At 48.4% G+C, this 19,642-nt stretch overlaps 1 protein-coding gene across 2 annotated transcripts in view; it reads left to right on the top strand.

Moving 5' to 3' along the window:
- The window catches only part of impact (impact RWD domain protein), a 92,726-nt gene that overhangs the window by 26,306 nt on the left and 46,778 nt on the right, over window positions 1–19,642 (top strand). For both annotated transcript variants that reach the window (XM_069922588.1, XM_069922589.1), the window contains exons 5-7: window positions 5,888–5,973; window positions 9,876–9,995; window positions 14,132–14,226. In XM_069922588.1, the coding sequence (XP_069778689.1) occupies window positions 5,888–5,973; window positions 9,876–9,995; window positions 14,132–14,226 (301 nt within the window). The remainder of the gene's footprint in view (window positions 1–5,887; window positions 5,974–9,875; window positions 9,996–14,131; window positions 14,227–19,642) is intronic.

Raw genomic sequence — 19,642 nt, 5'->3', positions numbered from 1 at the left:
TGGGTTAAGTTAGGTAAAGTGAGTTAATAGAGATAAGTTCAAGTTTGATTCTATTTTCATGTTTAAAAATAATTAAAGGTAACTTTTGTTTAAGTAACCATTTGTCTTGGTGAAGATCTATTGCTGCTGGGTTTTGGGGTCCTCTGGGCTCATTCATGCTAATCAAGAAGTTCCCGTAACTTACAAAATCTAAATCTTGTCACTGACACTGTGACAACGTTGTGCTAGTTACTAACACTAGTTGTGCCACTGACATAATTCACTCCCTCTCCCCCAAGTTTACAGATAAAGCCTCACCGCTATACTTAATAATATACTAATAAAGATAAAGACTCTTACCAGGCAGGGGATAGGGAGACACTTTGGGAGAGTTGCCCCAGCAGTGAACAGCATCAGCTAGTTCTTCATCCTGGGCACTGCCATTTTATACAAACACAACTTTATTCAAACACACATCCTCTCCCCTCCATCGACTTCATCGCACACCCCTCTCCCCTCCATCGACTCCCACACACACCTCCTCCCTTCCATCGACTCCCACACACACCTCCTCCCTTCCATCGACTCCCACACACACCTCCTCCCTTCCATCAACTCCCACACACACCCCCTCCCCTCCATCGACTCCTACACACCCCCCACCCCTCCATCGACTCCTACACACCCCCCACCCCTCCGTCGACTCCTACACACCCCCCACCCCTCCGTCGACTCCTACACACCCCCCACCCCTCCGTCGACTCCTACACACCCCCCACCCCTCCATCAACTCTCACACACCCCTCCCCTCCATTGACTCCATCACACACACCCCCTCCCCTCCATCGATTCCATTACACACACCCCCTCCCCTCCATCGACTCCATCACACACACCGCCTCCCCTCCATCGACTCCATCACACACACCCCCTCCCCTCCATCGACTCCATCACACACACCCCCTCCCTTCCATCGACTCCATCACACACACCCCCTCCCCTCCATCGACTCCATCACACACACCCCCTCCCCTCCATCGACTCCATCACACACACCCCCTCCCCTCCATCGACTCCATCACACACACCCCCTCCCCTCCATCGACTCCATCACACACACCCCCTCCCCTCCATTGACTCCATCACACACCCCCTCCCCTCCATCGACTCCATCACACACACCCCCTCCCCTCCATCGACTCCATCACACACACCCCCTCCCCTCCATCGACTCCATCACACACCCCCTCCCCTCCATCGACTCCATCACACACACCCCCTCCCCTCCATTGACTCCATCACACACACCCCCTCCCCTCCATCGACTCCATCACACACACCCCCTCCCCTCCATCGACTCCATCACACACACCCCCTCCCCTCCATCGACTCCATCACACACACCCCCTCCCCTCCATCGACTCCATCACACACACCCCCTCCCCTCCATTGACTCCATCACACACACCCCCTCCCCTCCATCGACTCCATCACACATACCCCCTCCCCTCCATCGACTCCATCACACACACCCCCTCCCCTCCATCGACTCCATCACACACACCCCCTCCCCTCCATTGACTCCATCACACACACCCCCTCCCCTCCATCGACTCCATCACACACACCCCCTCCCCTCCATCGACTCCATCACACACACCCCCTCCCCTCCATTGACTCCATCACACACCCCCTCCCCTCCATCGACTCCATCACACACACCCCCTCCCTCCATCGACTCCATCACACACACCCCCTCCCCCCATCGACTCCATCACACACACCCCCTCCCCTCCATGGACTCCATCACACACACCCCCTCCCCTCCATCGACTCCATCACACACACCCCCTCCCCTCCATCGACTCCATCACACACACCCCCTCCCCTCCATTGCTACCATGTATAACTCTGCTGCCTTAGTAAACAGCCAACATATTAAAAGACTCGTCACACCCCACTCACACTCTCAAAATGGCCAAATTCTGCTCCTGTCTCTTATGGCCCAGGACAGACATTCTCAACAGGAGGCACAACACATTAAAGTAGAAGCATTAGGTCCAAAGAGAGAGCATTTCAATTGGCCAAAAAAAGTACCACAACCGAAGACTGGGAGCAGTTCAAGATGCACCAAAGGAGGACAAAGGGATTAATCAAGAGAGCAAAAATAAATTACGAAAGTAAGCTTGCGGCAAATATAAAAACCGACTGCAAAAGTTTTTATAAATATGTCAAGAGGAAAAGACTGGTGAAATCCAGAGTAGGTCCTTTGCAGTCAGAATCAGGGGAATATATAATGGGGAATAAGGAAATGGCAGACCAATTAAATTCTTACTTTAGTTCTGTTTTCACAAGAGAGGATACAAATAACCTCCCAAGGATGTTGGGAAACATAGAGACTAATGCAAGGGAGGAACTGAAAGAAATCAGTATCTCTAAGGACATGGTCTTGGGGAAATTGATGGGATTGAAGGCAGATAAATCCCAAGGGCCTGATAATCTACATCCTAGGGTACTCAAGGAAGTGGCCATTCAGATAGCAGATGCTTTAAGAATTATTTTCCAGAACTTGATAGACTCAGGATCAGTACCCATGGATTGGAGGGTAGCTAATGTTATCCCACTATTTAAAAAGGGGGGTAGAGAAAAAGTGGGGAATTATCGGCCTGTGAGCCTTACATCAGTAGTGGGCAAAATGAGGGAATCCATTATTAAGGATGTAATAGCGGAGCATATGACTAGCAGAGAAGGGATCGGACGGAGTCAACATGGATTTACAAAAGGTAAATCGTGCTTGACAAATCTATTGGAATTCTTTGAGATGGTGACAGGTAAAATAGATGGGGGAGAGCCAGTGGATGTGGTGTATTACCCTGGACTTCCAAAAGGCCTTCGATAAGGACCCGCATAAACGACTGGCTTCCAAAATCAAGGCTCATGGGATTGGGGGCAAAGTATTGATGTGGATTGAAAACTGGCTGGCAGGTAGAAGACAGAGAGTTGGGATAAATGGCTCGTTTTCTGAGTGGCAGGCGGTGACCAGTGGGGTGCCGCAGGGATCTGTACTGGGACCACAGCTGTTCACAATGTACATTAATGATCTGGATGAGGGGATTGTATGTAATATCTCCAAATTTGCAGATGACACTAAGCTAGGAGGGGTTGTGTGCACGGAAGAGGGGGTCAGGAAGCTCCAGTGTGATTTGCATAAATTGAAGGACTGGGCAGATCCATGGCAAATGCACTACAATGTGGATCAATGTGAGGTTATCCACTTTGGTAATACAAACCGGAGGGCAGATTACTATTTGAATGGCAATAGATTAAGAGATGGAGAAATGCAGAGAGACCTAGGGATACTTGTACACCAGTCTCTGAAGGCGAGCATGCAGGTACAGCAGGCGGTTAAAAAGGCAAATGGTATGTTGGCCTTCATAGCAAGAGGGTTTGAGTCTAGGAACAAGGATACCTTACTGCAGCTGTACAGGGCCTTGGTGAGACAACACCTGGAGTATTGTGTGCAGTTTTGGTCACCTTATCTAAGGAAGGATGTTCTTGCAATGGAGGGAGTGCAGAGGCGATTCACCAGGCTGATACCTGGAATGGCAGGAATGACTTAGGAGGAAAGATTGCGCTAATTGGGATTGTACTCACTGGAGTTGAGAAGATTGAGAGGGGATCTCATAGAGACCTATAAAATTCAGGCAGGACTGGACAGAGTGGATGCAGATGGGATGTTTCCCATGATGGGAAAATCCAGAACCCGGGGCCATGGTTTGAGGATAATAGGCAAACCATTTAGGACCGAGATGAGGAGGAATTTCTTGACCCAGAGGGTGGTGAATCTGTAGAATTCATTGCCACAGAGGGCAGTAGAGGCAGGTTCATTAAATATATTTAAGAGAGAATTAGATCTATTTCTTCAGTATAAGTGTATTAAAGGTTACGGAGAGAAGGCGGGGACGGGGTACTGAACTTTAAGATCAGTCATGATCTCGTTGAATGGCGGAGCAGGCTCGAAGGGTTGAATGACCTACTCCTGCTCCTATCTTCTATGTTTCTATGTTAAGCCTTTTTTTTTTCATTTCGCGAAGTAGGGAAGAAACTAAAATGTGACTGCTTCACGGGGAAGGGGAGCCCATAAACTTTGAGCAGCATCCCAGAGATTGAGAATGCTCGTCCAGGAGACTGCAGATTTCGGAATTTGGAGTAAAAAGCACAGAAAATGCTGGAAAATTGAGGCTTGAATGGCAGCTCTGCCGCCAGAGGGTCGTGGAGTTACAGTGCTCACGTGGGGTCCAACTGTCCAGTCCGAGGGCCGTCGGTCACAACAGGCTTTAAAGGGCCTGTTAATGGAGCCGACGGTGGTTTTATTTGAAATACTGCGACCGTGGGGTCTACACTCAAGGTGGTGGTGCCTCAGCAGCCATAAGAGGTTGCAGAATCTGGGGAAGTGGAGGACTGGAGCAGGGCACCAGAAACCGAGGAGACCATCTCCCCCTTCTGAGAAGGGGAAGCAGAGGAGATGACCAGGGGACGATGACCACGGCGGCTGACCAGTGAGGGGGCTCTGCGGCTGAAGGGCGCACAGGCAGTGGGCTACTGGCTACTTAGGGCGAGGAAACACCACAGGCTGCTGGAGATGGGCTGGAGACTGGCTGAAGGGGTAGCAGGTATCGATACTGGGATACGAGAAGGGATCAAGGGCACTGAAGGGTTCCCAATTGTATCAGAGGTTTGGATCTGGAGCTCAGGTTACCAGTGGTTTGGACTAGACTCTGTGTGGCTGCAGAGGCTGTGGGAGCACTGGGGGCGATTCCACGGCAACTCGGTGATTTGGGGGGTGGGGGGAGCTCTCTTTTGCTCTCTTTCTCTGACTGTAAGATGCCTCAGGCAATTTCTGCCAATGGCGAATCTGTCTATTTTGTGTAATATCTCCCTGTTGTTATTACATGACAATAAATTGAATCGTGAATCAGAGTTGCTAGAGAAATTCAGTGTCTCAGAACCCTTGATTGGAACTGAACATGAAGGGGAAAGGTATCCAGTATAAAGAGGAGAGATGGTAAGGTCGGGTAGATGATTGATGGTCTGAGGAGAGGTGATGGATGATGAACATTGGATGCTATAGTAAGGTGGTGTGTGAGTGGTGAAATAAAAAGCTTTAGAATCACTGTTCCAGGGCAAGAGGGCACAATGACAGCATCAAAGCAATCCTTTTCCGCCATTGCTACATGATTCTACCACTAGACACATAATCCCCTCCCCTCCGTGACTCCCTCGTCCACTTCTCCCTCCCCACCAATTGCCCCATGTCACCTACCCCTGTGACCGCAGGAGATGCTCCATTTGTACCCACACCTCCTCCCTCACGAACCATTTGGAGCCCCAAACAGTCGTTCCAATTGAATCAACTTGTGAATTCACTTGTGAATCTGCAGGGGTCATCTACTGCATTCAGTGGTCCCATTGTAGTCTCCTCTACATCAGAGAGACTGGGTACAGACTGGGAGATCGCTTTGTTGAGCATCTTAGCTCTGTTTGATGTCAACCTCAATAGCGTGGATCTGCCAGTGGCCATCCATTCAATTCCCTGTCCCATTCCTTTGCCAACATATCTGTCCATGTTCTCATGGACATTGGCATAGATTCTGGATTACCCAATATAATACAATTGGTAAAAATTGCCTTTGTGGCAATGGGAATGGTTCCGATTTGGACCTGTGGCATGAATCTGTGCCAGCTGTAGATTCAAGGGCACCTTTCATTGGGAAGGGGTTTGTCAGGGGAAGAGGTTGGAGGGATATGGGATGGGATGCAGTGGCCCCAATTAGATTGCATAACAGAAGGGGCAGGGAATGAATAATGAGCACATGGCCATGTCTTTGATTCAATGCATCTGTTTAAGGAAAAATTCTGGAGATTGTATCCTGTTTCTTTGGGCCCAGAAGATCCAGGACTTCCTGCAAGTGAAATCCCAGTCTGTTGGAGCAGGTAATTCTGGTCTCCTTTGATGCTTTGCTGTTCAGATGTTATGATGATTGTTCCAGATTCATTATAGTGTTTTAGTTTACACAACTAAAATCTTCCTTTAATTTCATATCTCTTGCAATAGTGAAGAGGCCATTTGGCCCAACAAGTCAATGTCAACGAAATCCAATGCTCCCTCAAAATTCACTTGGTCCATCTCTGGCAGCATTCTTCCCTTCCTAGATCGCTCAGTCTCCATCTCAGACCAACTCTCTATCTCAACCCTTCTCAGCCTTTCTTTTTGGCTATGGCCCCCTTAGGGCCCAGCTTAAGGTTTATGGGCTCCCTTCCCTGTGAAGCAGTCAAGTTTTGGTTTCTTCTGTACTTCTCTCCTACCAACTACATAAAAAGAAAACAGTAAAAATGACTGTGGCCCCTTAATGTGTCGTGATCCCCATTGACAACGGCTGCGCTAGAGATATTTTCCACAAACCTACCAGCTCCCACTGTTACCTCGACTACACCTCTTCTATTCCTCTCTCTCAATTCCTCCTGCCTCCAATGCATCTGCTCCCAGGACAAGGCCTTACAGTTCAGAACATCTGAGATGCCCCCCTTCTAAAGTAAAAGCAGGCTTCCCCTCTACTGCCATTAACTCAGCCCTTTACCCTCATCTCCTCTATTTCCTGCACATCTGCCCTGGCCCCCTCCTCCCAAATCCACAGCAAGGTCAGGATTCCACTTGTCGTCACCTACCACCACCACACCCTCTGCATTCAACATATTAACCTTCGCAATTCCCGCCACCTACAATGTGATCCTACCACCAGACACATCATACCCTTTCCCCCTTTCACAGGGTCCACTCCCTCTGTCATTCCCTTGTCTGCATCCCTTCCCACCAATCACCCCCACCTTGTACCTTCCCCTGTGACCACAAGAAATACTACGCTTGTGCCATCATCTCCACCCTCACCACCACTTGAGGCCCCAGACAGTCCTTCCAAGTTCCACAACACTTCACTTGTGAATCTGCAGAGGTCATATACTGCATCCGTTGCTCCCATTATGGCCTTCTCTACTTTGGGGAGACTGGAAACAGGCTGGGAGAATGTTTTGTTGAGCACCTTTGCTCTGTTTGCTGAAATAACAGGGATCTCCCCAGTGACCAACCATTTCAATTCCACACCCCATTCCCACACCAACATGTCTGTCCATGGCTGGTGCCTTGCCAAACCGATGCCACCCACAAATTGAAGGAACTAATGTTCCTTCTGGGCACTATCCAACCAGATGGCATTAAGATGGGCTTCCCTTCCCTCTCCATTCAGAGAGCCTCTCCCTATCTCTTTCCAGCTTCCTTCTTCTTCTCCCCTCCCATCTATATCCACAGATTATACAGATATAGCCTTTTACCTGTTACCCCATACTCCTCTTCCTTTCCTCCCCTTGTGGTTTTATTTGGGCACCTGCCTGTGTTTTACTCACACCTTGACGAAGGGCACAGGCCCAAAACTTTGGATATCCTTTACTTCCTTGGATGCTGTGTGACCTGCTGAGTTTCTCCAGCACAGTTTGTGGCACCGTTTTCTGAGCCAAAATCAATGTGGAATGGTCAAACTATCTAGCAGGTCGGGAAGCAACTGAAGAGTGGAATAACGTTAGCATTCTGGGTAGATCATTGGTTTATAATCAGGAGTTTATTGTCATACACATGTACAAAGTACAGATGCACTGAAGTTACTGCAGCTGGGCAGATACTTTGTGAAGTAGTCAGAAGTAAATCACAAAATCCAGCAGACGTCGTGGTTGAAGTAAATAACACACAAAATGCTGGAGAAGCTCAACAGGTCAAACAGTGTCCTCATGTAGCAAAGGGAAAGACACCTAATCAATATTTGATTGGACAAGTACAACCTGATGAAACAGCGTTCTCTGGTCCTCGGTGCAAAACACACGGACACACAACCAGACATAACACTCATACAGACGAACAATACATATGTAGGACAAGTATTCATACTTCAAGTAAATATTGTTTCATGAGTATGAGAGTCTCGGAGGGTCAGTGGGAGCATTTCACCGTTCTCACTGCCCGTAGGAAGAAGCTGTTCCTCAGCCTGGTGGGGCTGGTTCTGATCCTCCTGGATCTTATCCCTGATGGGAGCAGCCATCAGGCTTCTCGAACCTCTGCCAGAAGGGAGCAGTGAGAAGCAGTTGTGACCAGGGAGATGGGGGTCCTTTATGATGTTGGCTGCCTTCTTGAGCAGTCTGTAATGGATGGGAGGTCAGAACCTGTGATGGATCTGGCTGTATTCACTCCCTCTGCGTTCTTTACCTGGTCTATAACAGGTTTGCGGTTAGCATGGCGCTATTACAATGCCAGTGACCCGAGTTCTAATCTGACGCTGTCTGTAAGGAATTTATATTTAGACATGCAGCACGGTAACAGGCCCTTCTGGCCCACAAGCCTGTGCTAATAACCCCTGTATGTTTTTGAAGGGAAGGGGGATATGGGAAGAATGTCCACTCCTTACAGATAGCACCAGATTCAAGATTTATTGTCATAGAAATAAAACAGTGTCGCATTACATGAAATTTTTTTTTCCCTGCTGCAAGGCAGACAGATTCACCTCCATCAGGAATTGCCTGTGCCCCTTACAGAGAGAGAGAGAAGAGAGAGAGAGAGAGGAGAGAGAGAAAGAGAGAGAGAGAGAGAAGAGAGAGAGAGAGAAGAGAGAGAGAGAGAAGAGAGAAAGAGAGAGAGGAGAGAGAGAAGAGAGAGAAGAGAGAGAGAAGAGAGAGAAGAGAGAGAGAAGAGAGAGAGGAGAGAAGAGAGAGAGGAGAGAAGAGAGAGAGGAGAGAGAGAGAGGAGAGAGAGAGGGGAGAGAGAGAGAGAGAGAGAAGCAAAAGAGAGCCGCCCCCCCACTCCCCCACAAGTCACTGAGTGTCCATAGATTCACCTCCAGCACTGCCGCAGTCCCCGCAGCCACAGAGTCCAGTCCAGATCATTGGAGACCTGAGCTCCAGATCTGAACCTCCGACACAGTCACGGACCCTCCAGTGCCCTCAGTACCTCCTCACATCCCAGTTCCGATACCAGTACCCCACCAGCCAGTTTGAGCCAGTCTCCAGCAGCCTAAAGCCTGGCGCGAGTCTCCTGACAGCGGTCTCCAGCAGCCCACACCTTCCACGGGTTCCTTGCCTCGAGTCACCAGCAGCCCACCGCATGCCTCGGCCACAGAACCCCCTCTCTGGTCACTGTCCCCGTGGGTCATCTCCACCTCTCCCTCTCAGGTGGTATGTGATCTTCCCGTCCTCTGGCTCCCTGCTCCAGTCCTCCACTTCTCCAGAATCTGCAGCCCCCTTGTGGCCTGCTTCTGATTAATAGGCACCGCTATCTGGCACAGACCCGCAGTCACGGGATTTCAAATAAAAACCCCGTCAGCTCCCTTAACAGGCCGATCAAAGACCACTCAGAGCAGATGGCAGTTGACTGGGTGGCCTGACCCCGTGGGAGCACTGCATCTCTACTCCCTCACTCCCCGCAGGTCAGCACCAGTGGCAGCGCTGCTGCTACACTGGCTCCATTAGGGCTGCCATCGAGCCCAAGTCACTGCCGCTCTAAGAATGTTGCACTAACCATTACACTCATCCCTTGTATGTCTGTAAGAATTTGTGCATTCTCCCCATGTTTCCTTGGGTTTCCTCCGGGTGCTCCAGTTTCCTCCCACGTCCAAACGGTGTATGGGGTTAGTAGGTTCATTGAGGGTATTTGGATGGCACAGGTTCGTGGCTGGAAGGGCCCTCTTATCATGCTGAATGTCGATATTTAAATTCTTAAGCAAATTAAGCACTGCAAGGCTGTGCTACTTAGGAGTCTTCCTTTAGTACGAGTTGTTTTAGATGCGATCTGTTTCCCTCAGCTCAAGATGCAGGGTGGGTAGCAGAGGAGCTTGAAGTGGATCATTTTGGATGCTCCCTTTCCAACCAGTCACCTCTTCAACAAGTTGCCCTGAAGGAGAGTTCTTCCAGAAATTCGGATGGTGAGTGTCCAAGAAGCCTTTGCTTCCAACGGCTTTGGGATAAGAAACTCCTGACTTTCAGTTGCAGTGCACTTGGAATGTAGTGTATCCGATCGGAGAAATGATCACGAACTCTGTGGTTAACAGGAGAGCAGGTTGTAAGAAGCAGTCCGAAGGAGGAATAGATCCTTCCTGCCTCTGTTACCATTGAAACACTGATCCAGGGCCTTGTTACAGCTGGATCTCACCACCCCACTGCACTCTTTAGTCATCTTTCTCCCTAAACTCATCGTAAAATCCCTCATCCCAGTATGCATTGATTATCTTTCTGCTGTGGACCACCCGGTGCTCACCGAATGGAGATGTCTGCTGTTTAGATCAGTTGTTCCCAAACTTGTTTAGGTTGCCACCTGGCTTCCAGGCCACATCCCTAGTGTCCACCCCCCCACCCACAACAACACACATACAACGAACACACATCTCTCTCTTGGTATTAGGTCAACCACAAATTTCAAATAGCAACTAATCTAACACTTTTTTTTCTTTTTTTCTTTGGCTTGGCTTCGCGGACGAAGATTTATGGAGGGGGTAAAAAGTCCACGTCAGCTGCAGGCTCGTTTGTGGCTGACGAGTCCGATGCGGGACAGGCAGACACGATTGCAGCGGTTGCAAGGGAAAATTGGTTGGTTGGGGTTGGGTGTTGGGTTTTTCCTCCTTTGCCTTTTGTCAGTGAGGTAGGCTCTGCGGTCTTCTTCAAAGGAGGCTGCTGCCCGCCAAACTGTGAGGCGCCAAGATGCACGGTTTGAGGCGTTATCAGCCCACTGGCGGTGGTCAATGTGGCAGGCACCAAGAGATTTCTTTAGGCAGTCCTTGTACCTTTTCTTTGGTGCACCTCTGTCACGGTGGCCAGTGGAGAGCTCGCCATATAATACGATCTTGGGAAGGCGATGGTCCTCCATTCTGGAGACGTGACCCATCCAGCGCAGCTGGATCTTCAGCAGCGTGGACTCGATGCTGTCGACCTCTGCCATCTCGAGTACCTCGACGTTAGGGGTGTGAGCGCTCCAATGGATGTTGAGGATGGAGCGGAGATAACGCTGGTGGAAGCGTTCTAGGAGATATATATAGAAGCAAATGTATTTCACAAATAAAACTTTTTGTAAACCAATATGAAAGGGTAAATTTACATCTCAACTGTAACTACATTGTCTTCGAGCCATCAGGTGCTCAATGGGCAAGTGGACGGGGCGAGGGACAGCTGTCGGGGGCTGAATGGGCAGACAGGGTGAGGATCAGCTGTTGGGACCTTAATGGGCGGGTTCTTGGGGTCAAAAATTGGGGGGGGGGGTGAATGTATTTATACGTCATTTAAATATACATTACAATCTGACTGCCTAAAGAAATCTCTTGGTGCCTGCCACATTGACCACCGCCAGTGGGCTGATAACGCCTCAAACCGTGCATCTTGGCGCCTCACAGTTTGGCGGGCAGCAACCTCCTTTGAAGAATACCGCAGAGCCCACCTCACTGACAAAAGGCAAAGGAGGAAAAACCCAACACCCAACCCCAACCCACCAATTTTCCCCTGCAACCTCTGCAACCGTGTCTGCCTGTCCCGCATCGGACTTGTCAGCCACAAACGAGCCTGCAGCTGACGTGGACTTTTTACCCCCTCCATAAATCTTCGTCCGCGAAGCCAAGCCAAAGAAAAGAAACAATCTGATATAATTTGACATCCTTACAAACCTGGAGCCTTGGCCCTCGCAGATGTGAATGTGGCGAGTGTCATGTACAGAGCATATCATCAAGAAACAAACAAACATTCACCGCCCCCTTTCTCCTCACTGCCCCCTTGGATCTTTCCCCTGCCCCCAGAGGGGCAGCAGAGCCCACTTTGGGAACTACTAGTTCAGATCAAACCTCAGCTTGAAGATTCTAATTGTGGTTTTCAAATTTCCTCGTGGTCTGGCCAAACTCTGCAACCTCCTCCCGCCCTGTCGGTAGGAAGAGAGCAGGAGGGTGGTGTCAAGATAATGCTGCAGCAGGTTCAAAGGGCTGAGTGCCCTTCTGCTCTCCATGTTTTCTAAGCCTTGTGTTGCCGCCCAAAGTCTCCGTGGACCTTTGGGGGTGCCCAGCTCCCGTACTCCACACTGGCAGCTGGGTCTTCAGCTCCAGGGTCTCCTCCCTCAACCATAGAATCATGGAACACTACAGCACAGAAAAAGGCCATTTGGCCCATCCTGTCTAAACCGGACTATTACTCTACCTAGTCCCACTGTCCTGCACCCAGTCCTTAGCCCTCCATACCCCTCCCATCCATGAACCTGTCCAAATCTTTCTTAATTATCAAAATCAAGTCCGCATTCACCACTTCAGCTGGCAACTCATTCCATACTCCCACTGCTCTATGTGAAGGAATTCAACAGAGACATTAGGGCCAAAGGCCCTGTCCTTGTACTGCACTGTTCTATGTTCCAGAACAAGTTGCAGGGATATGGGGCACGGGATCAATGGGACTTCTCTGAGCTGGCACTGACTGTGGTTCTCCAGAGGTGAAAGAAAATGTCAAATAAAATATGGTTAATTCTCCAGAACTACCTTCCAGATCTGACTCATCAACTGGATAGAACATTACAGCACCAAAACAGGCCCATTGACCCTTCTAGTCTATGCCAAATTATTATTAAGCCTAGTCCAACTGATCTGCTCCTAGACCATAATCCCTCCTCTCCCCCCATCCATCTACCTATTCAAATCTTTCTTCAATATCATAATCGAGCCCACATTCACCACTTCAGCTGGCAGCTCATTCCACACTCCCACCACTCTCTGTGTGAAGAAGTTCCCTCCAGTGTTCTCCCCAAACATCTCACCTTTCATCCTTCACCTATGTCCTTTGGTTCTTGTCTTACCCAACTTCAGTGAAAAAAGCTCTATCTATACCCATTATAATTTTAAATCCCTCAATCAAATCTCCCCTCATTCTTCTACGGTCCAGGGAGTAAAGTCCTAACCTGTTTAACCTTTCCATGTAACTCATTCCTCAAGTCCAGGTAGCATCTTTCTAAATCTACTCTACACTCTTTCATTTGTATTGATATCTTTCCCATAATTATGGATTGAAGGCCCCCATTTCCCTGCTGTGTTACTCTGTGACTCTATCAAGCCTCTGGCACCCTATCTAATTGTCTGCTTGTGATGTGAAGAACAAGTTCAATGGGTCTGAGAAGCAACGAGTGTGGACACCAATGGATTAAAACAAAAAATCCCTATTTACTCGTGAGGGAAAGTCACCATAGGGACCTCTTGGGCCCTCTCGCACACACACATTCTCATTTACACACACGCGCGCTCTCCCCTGCCCGCCCTCTCCCCCCCGCCCGCCCACCCTCTCTCCCCCCAGCTCGCACCATCTCTCCCCCGCCCGCCCTCTCCCCCACTCAGATACAGGTAGTGCAGCTGCACAGGCGATACAGACCCAGCAACCCCTGGGGCCGGTCAGTGCAGATATTGCACTCTGATTAACTCCTCTAATAGTTGGTTAGTAGGCAATGCAATAAGCCCCGCCCCCCAAACTAACTGGCACACAAACTGGGATTGATTGTCCATTGTCGTCTCTGGCTCATTACCTGGTGTGGAGCTTGGGTTCGTTCCATAGGAAGAAGAGACCAAGCTGCTCCCCCTGTTGGTCAGTGGGGCCAGTCCAGGTCAGTGGGGCCAGTCCAGGTCAGTGGGGCCAGTCCAGGTCAGTGGGGCCAGTCCAGGTCAGTGGGGCCAGTCCAGGTCAGTGGGGCCAGTCCAGGTCAGTGGGGCCAGTCCAGGTCAATGGGGCCAGTCCAGGTCAGTGGGGCCAGTCCAGGTATGCCCAAGCTAGGACAGGTGATTAAAGGAGCTAGTGGCGAGGGCAAGGTGAGCGGTCTCGACCTTGATTGACAGATGTGGAAGATTCCGACCAGGTTCCACCCGGAGGGTTCACATGACCCTCCACACTACACAACTACATCTGTATGTTTGCTTTAGTGACTTATACAAGGGCACCCAGGTTGCTTGGAATACTGTTCCCCAACCTTGTATCATTGAGGAAGTTTCCAGTGTTCCTGTTGTGATCTGCCAGCATGGTTGTATACCTGTGTCTCATCAGTTCTGTCCTCTTTCAGACATGGAACTCCCACCAATGGCTCACGGCGAGCCAATCACAGATCGGAGGAGTACGTTCCAAGCACACCTTGCTCCTGTGGTGACGGTGAACCAGGTTTGTCCTGGGGGATATTGGCCCCATGCATTTTCATAGAGTGGGAGGGACAAATTCCTTTTTGCCCCAGGCTCTTTGTCTTGGTAGACACACTTGGGTTATTTGGGGATAAATACTTTGAAAATTGGATTCGGACAAGAATACTGATGGGAAGGCAAATAATACTTGCGGGAACCATCATTTCAGGAATAAACTTCAGAAATGGCCAAAGTTTCAGCGTTTGAACATGTCTCACAGTTTTATAAATTGGACACATCTCTACACAAAAATGGGACAAATATCTAGGTTTCTTGTGGGGAGCTGATGAGAATGGTGGATTAATGAACAGCAGGTTTTTTCTCTTATTTAAATAGACTCAAGGTTATATATTGATTTTTTTTGCTGCCATATTTGTTTCTGTTTTATGGATAAGTTTATGTTTTGTAACCTTATGATTTACATAACTTTTAACACTGACTCAAGGGTTTGGGGAAACTTTTTAAGAACTCAATAAAATTTAAATCATTAAAAAATGGGAGGGAAATCTCGGTATCCAACAGGTCTGTTAGAGTTGAAGATTCAGCTGTACGAGGTGTCACTGGGACCACCCTTGGAGAAATGGGTGCAATTCCATAATTCAAAGTGCATTTTGGTCAGGAAGGGTTTGGAAAGAAGTGGACCAAAATGCAGGTGAATGAAACTAGCACAGAATGCCAACTGGGTTGCCATGGATGAGTTGGGCCGAAGGCCTATTAGAACACCCTGGCACAGAAAACTGGGCATTCGGCCCTTCTAGTCTGTGCTGACCATTATTCAGCTAATGCCATTAACCTCCAGGCGTCTCCCATCCTTGTATCTATCCAACTTATTCTTAAAATTCAAATTTGAGCCCGAATTCACCACACTAATGATCTGACACAAAGTTAGGAGTCCTTGTGGACAGAGAGGAAAATTTTCAACGCTTGCAAAGGGATCTGGACCCACTGAGAGAATGGGCCAAAAAATGGCAGATGGAGTTTAATGCAGACGAATGTGAGGTATTGCACTATGGAAGGGCAAACCAAGGTAGGGCATACATAGTAAATGGTCGGGCACTGAGGAGTGCAGAGGAGCAAAGAGACCTGAGGATACAGGTACATTGTTCCCTGAAGGTGGTGTCGCAGGTGGACAGGGTTGTAAAGAAAGCTTTTGGCATCTTAGCCTTTATAAATCGAAATATTGAGTACAGGAGGTGGGATGTTATGTTGAAGTTGTTTAAGATATTGGTGAGGCCAAATTTGGAATATCTGTGTGCAGTCCTGGTCACCTACGACAGGAAAGATGTCAATAAGAATAATTGGATGTTGCCAGGTCTTCACGACCTGAGTCACAGGGAAAGATTAAACAGGTTAGGACTTTATTATTTGGAGTGAAGAAGAATGAGGGGAGGTTTGATAGAGGTTTACAAGATTATGAGAGGTATAGACAGAGTGGGATGAGAGTAGGGAGAGTGATAAGAGAGTGGACAGGGTTGGATGGGGCTTTTGGGTGCTTTTCTGAGACAGTGGGAGGTGTAGATGGAGTTGATGGAAGGGAGGGGTGTGTGATAGAGTAGATGGAGGGGTGGAGTGTGTGTGATGGAGTGAATGGAGGGGAGGGGGGTGATGGAGGGGAGGGGGGTGATGGAGGGGAGGGGGGTGATGGAGGGGAAGGGGTGATGGGGGGAGGGGGGTGATGGAGAGGAGGGGGTGATGGAGGGGAGGGGGTGATGGAGGGGAGGGGGGTGATGGAGGGGAGGGGGGTGATGGAGGGGAGGGGGGTGATGGAGGGGAGGGGGGTGATGGAGGGGAGGGGGTATGATGATGGGGTGGAGTGTGTGTGATGGAGGGGAGGGGGGTGTGATGGAGGGGTGGAGTTTGTGATGGAGTGTATGGAGGGGAGGGGGATGTGATGGAGGGGTGGAGTGTGTGGTGGAGGGGGAGGGGGATGTGATGGAGGGGTGGAGTGTGTGGTGGAGGGGAGGGTGTGATGGAGGGGTGGAGGGTGTGATGGAGTGGATGGAGCAGAGGGGGTGTGATGGAAGGGGGAGTGTGATAGAGTGGATGGAGCGGAGGGGTTGTGATGGAGGGGAGGGGGTGTGAAACAAATACTTCATTTTTTTCTTAAAAATTAATTCAAACCACAGCCAGTTAATTTTAACTATTGTTTTCCTGTAGCCACAGTTTTCGAAAGTTGAAGAGCTTTGTTGACCAACAATTGGCCTATGACTGAATTCACACAGTAAAACACAAGGCATTTTCTGCTCTAGTTAAAAGACCAACTGAATAAATATTTAATTATAAATAAAAATTAAAAGAGTTTTTGAACCATTTGCTTCTTGCGGTCTTGCCAGCCACTTTTCTAATCTTATTTTAATTTTCTTTGCATGAATTCATGAAGGGGAAAAGGGAATATTTTATTTATTGCATTGAGTTGTGATTTGGGACGCACCTGCTTAAAAAAGGTAAGAGCTTCAGGGAAAGCTTTCAAAAGATCAAAAATCGAAGGGAAAAAAAAGCAGGCGGCTTGGGAGCAATTGGCAGGTACTCACGAAAGGGCAAGCACACAGACAGTGGGCTGAATGGCCTCTTCGGGTGCCATTTCAGCCACTGGCCTGGGACTCGAGGCTTTTGACCCCCTTCAATAAACTCATCAAAGCTTTCTGACAGCCTTAATGTTTTTCTGATGAGTTTAATAATAATGAGTTGTGAGATGCTGGAAAATATTTATTATGAAGAGAAGATCTTTGTTTATTAGCACATCTCCAAAGAGAATTTAATTGAAATTTTATGAGCTCTTTAAGAAATTTTTGATATGAAAAGAGGTTTTAATTTCTCTTCACTTAGCACAGCCCCCACTGCATTAACCTGACATTTGCATTTCTTGTCATCGTATTGATTGATAATTGGGCATAAGATCGAATGAAGCCTTGGAAATCAAAGGAGCAACATGATTAAATCGGATTTGAAGCTTCATGAATACTTTCATGTCCATTTAGAATTGAGACCCGTATATAATTTATTGTGAGCTGGCAACAAATTGCTTTGAAAAGTAAGGACAACAGCCAATTAAAAAGTCCACTGCAAAATATTTAATATTGGAGACTGGAAAGAAGACCGTGCCAAGTACAGTAAAACCCTCGGTATCCAGCATGTTTGGGGGGGTGGAATCATTAAATGCCGGATAAATGAATTTTCCAGTTGCTTGAGTTTGTGTGTGGCATGATTGGAGAACTAATGGCAAGGAGCGCCAATTTTAGACGCGTATTTTTAACTACGGTATTTATTTTCCGCAATTTTTTTTTGCCAGTTGCTTGAGGCTGAATTCCAGACATGGGTTTTTTACTGTATATGGTTAACTCTTTGTGGTGGTTTGATCACATGCAGGTGCAAATTTACAAAGACTTTCTTCTGAATTTGCCTTCCAGCAGATTGGTTGAGGTAATAGTGAAATTGGGTCATTTTTAACGCAAGGGCAGGACCATAGGACCCGGATGAGCCCCCAGGCGCCACTTTATTTTCCATTGCATGTCAATGAGTTGGATTGCAGAATAAAGCAGCTTTGTGGCTAAATTTGCACATGGTGCAAAGATAGGTGCAAGGTCAGGTAGTGATGAGGAAACGGAGACTTCAGAGAGCTAGGTAGATCAGGAGAATGGGAAGAGAAGTGACAAGTTAAATACCATGTGGGAAAGTATACGGTCATGCACTTTGGTAAAAGGCCAGACTATTATTTGGATGGGGAGAAAATTCAAAACTCGGAGTTGTGAAGGGACTTGGGAGTCCTGGTATAGGATATGCTAAAGGTTAACGTCCGGGTTGAGTAGGTGGTGAAGAAGGCGAATGCAATGTTGGGATACATATCTAGAGGAATAGGTATAAGAGCTGGGATGTGACATTGAGACTTTTTAAGGCACTGGTGAGGCCTCACTTGGAGTACAGGGTACACTTTTGGGCTCCTTATTTAAGAAAGGATGTGCTGGCATTGGACAAGATTCAGAGATGATTCACAAGAATGATTCCTGGAATGAAGGGATTAGCAAGTGAGGAACGTTTGACGGCTCTGGGACTGTACTCCTTGGAGTTGAGAATGAGGGGGGACCTCATAGAAGTATTTTGAATCTTTAAAGGCCTAGACAGAGTAGATGTGACAAACTTGTTTCCCATGGAAGGAGGTCAAGGAAAAGAAGGCACAACTTCAGGATTGAAGTGTACCCATTTAAATCAGATGCGGAAAAATTTCTTTAACCAAAGAGCCGTGAACCTCTGGAATTTGCTGCCACGGGCGGGTGTGGAGGTCAGGTCATTGGGTGTATTTGAGGCAGAGATTGACAGGGATCTGAGTATTCAAGGTATCAAATGATATGGGGAGAAGGCGGGGGAGTGGGGCTGAGTGGGAGAATGGATCAGCTCATGTTAAAATGGTGAGGCAGAGTCAATGGGCTGAATGGCCTAGTTCTGGAATTGTATCTTATGGTTAAGACATATTCAGATACCTGCCTCTCCCTTAAATGCACAGGGAGACATGGGATAGTGTGGCCCATACCAGATTTTCTGCTCAAGGTGAGCATCTTGCTGTCCACTCCTTCCATCCTCACAAACTCATCCAACTTCCTTTTAAATCCAGCTGTGTCCAAATAACTCCAGCTCCCTGTCCCATGGCAAGTTTGTGTAGATATATCTTGGGCCTTCCTTTTTGGCCTCCTTCCCACAATTGGAAAGGTGAGATGTGAGTTTATTGTCATATACCTAAGTACAATGTACCAATGCACTGACATTCTTACTTGGTGTTGTCATACTCGGGGTCGGAGGAGACAGTGAGTCAGTGCCTGGTGTTGGGTGAGAGGAGGAGGAGCCAAGAGACAGCATCAGAGGGTGAGTAGAATAAATAGCTGGAGTTACTAATTTGGTTAGTCCAATCTATATGTTAATTCAAGCTGGGAGTCGAAGGAGGAGAAGCTCGGAGAGAGTGATGTGGAGGTAAGCAGTTAAATACAAGGGCTTACTGGGGCTTGGGCCTACTCAAATTGGGCTGGGAGTCAGAGGAGGCAACAGCTGGAGTTTGAGCTGTGAGTCAGAGGAGCAGGAGCTTGGAGAGAGTGACTGGGTTAATTGGTCAAGGGGCCAGTAAAAGGAGTAAAAGGGGAGGGAGCGGCCAGCGAGGAGCGGCGCAATGAGTGAGTGGGGCACTGAAGGAGTGGGACTTCCAGCCTTTGGCTCAACAGGCTTAGGCAAAAGTGGGCGAGGAGAAGGGTAAGTGGCATTATTTTAGCTCAGTCATGCCTATGGGGTTAGTGCTTTGTACTGGATGTCAGATGTGGGAACCATGGGTGAGTCCCACCCTTCCAAATAGCCACATCTGCGTCAGGTGCACCGAGATGCAGTTCCTTAAGGACCGAGTTGGGGAACTGGAGCTGCAA

Source organism: Narcine bancroftii, chromosome 2, assembly GCF_036971445.1.
Source record: "Narcine bancroftii isolate sNarBan1 chromosome 2, sNarBan1.hap1, whole genome shotgun sequence".
Lineage (NCBI taxonomy): Eukaryota > Metazoa > Chordata > Chondrichthyes > Torpediniformes > Narcinidae > Narcine > Narcine bancroftii.
The sequence above is the reverse complement of the archived record's forward strand: the minus strand, read 5'-3'. Positions and strand labels throughout refer to the sequence as shown.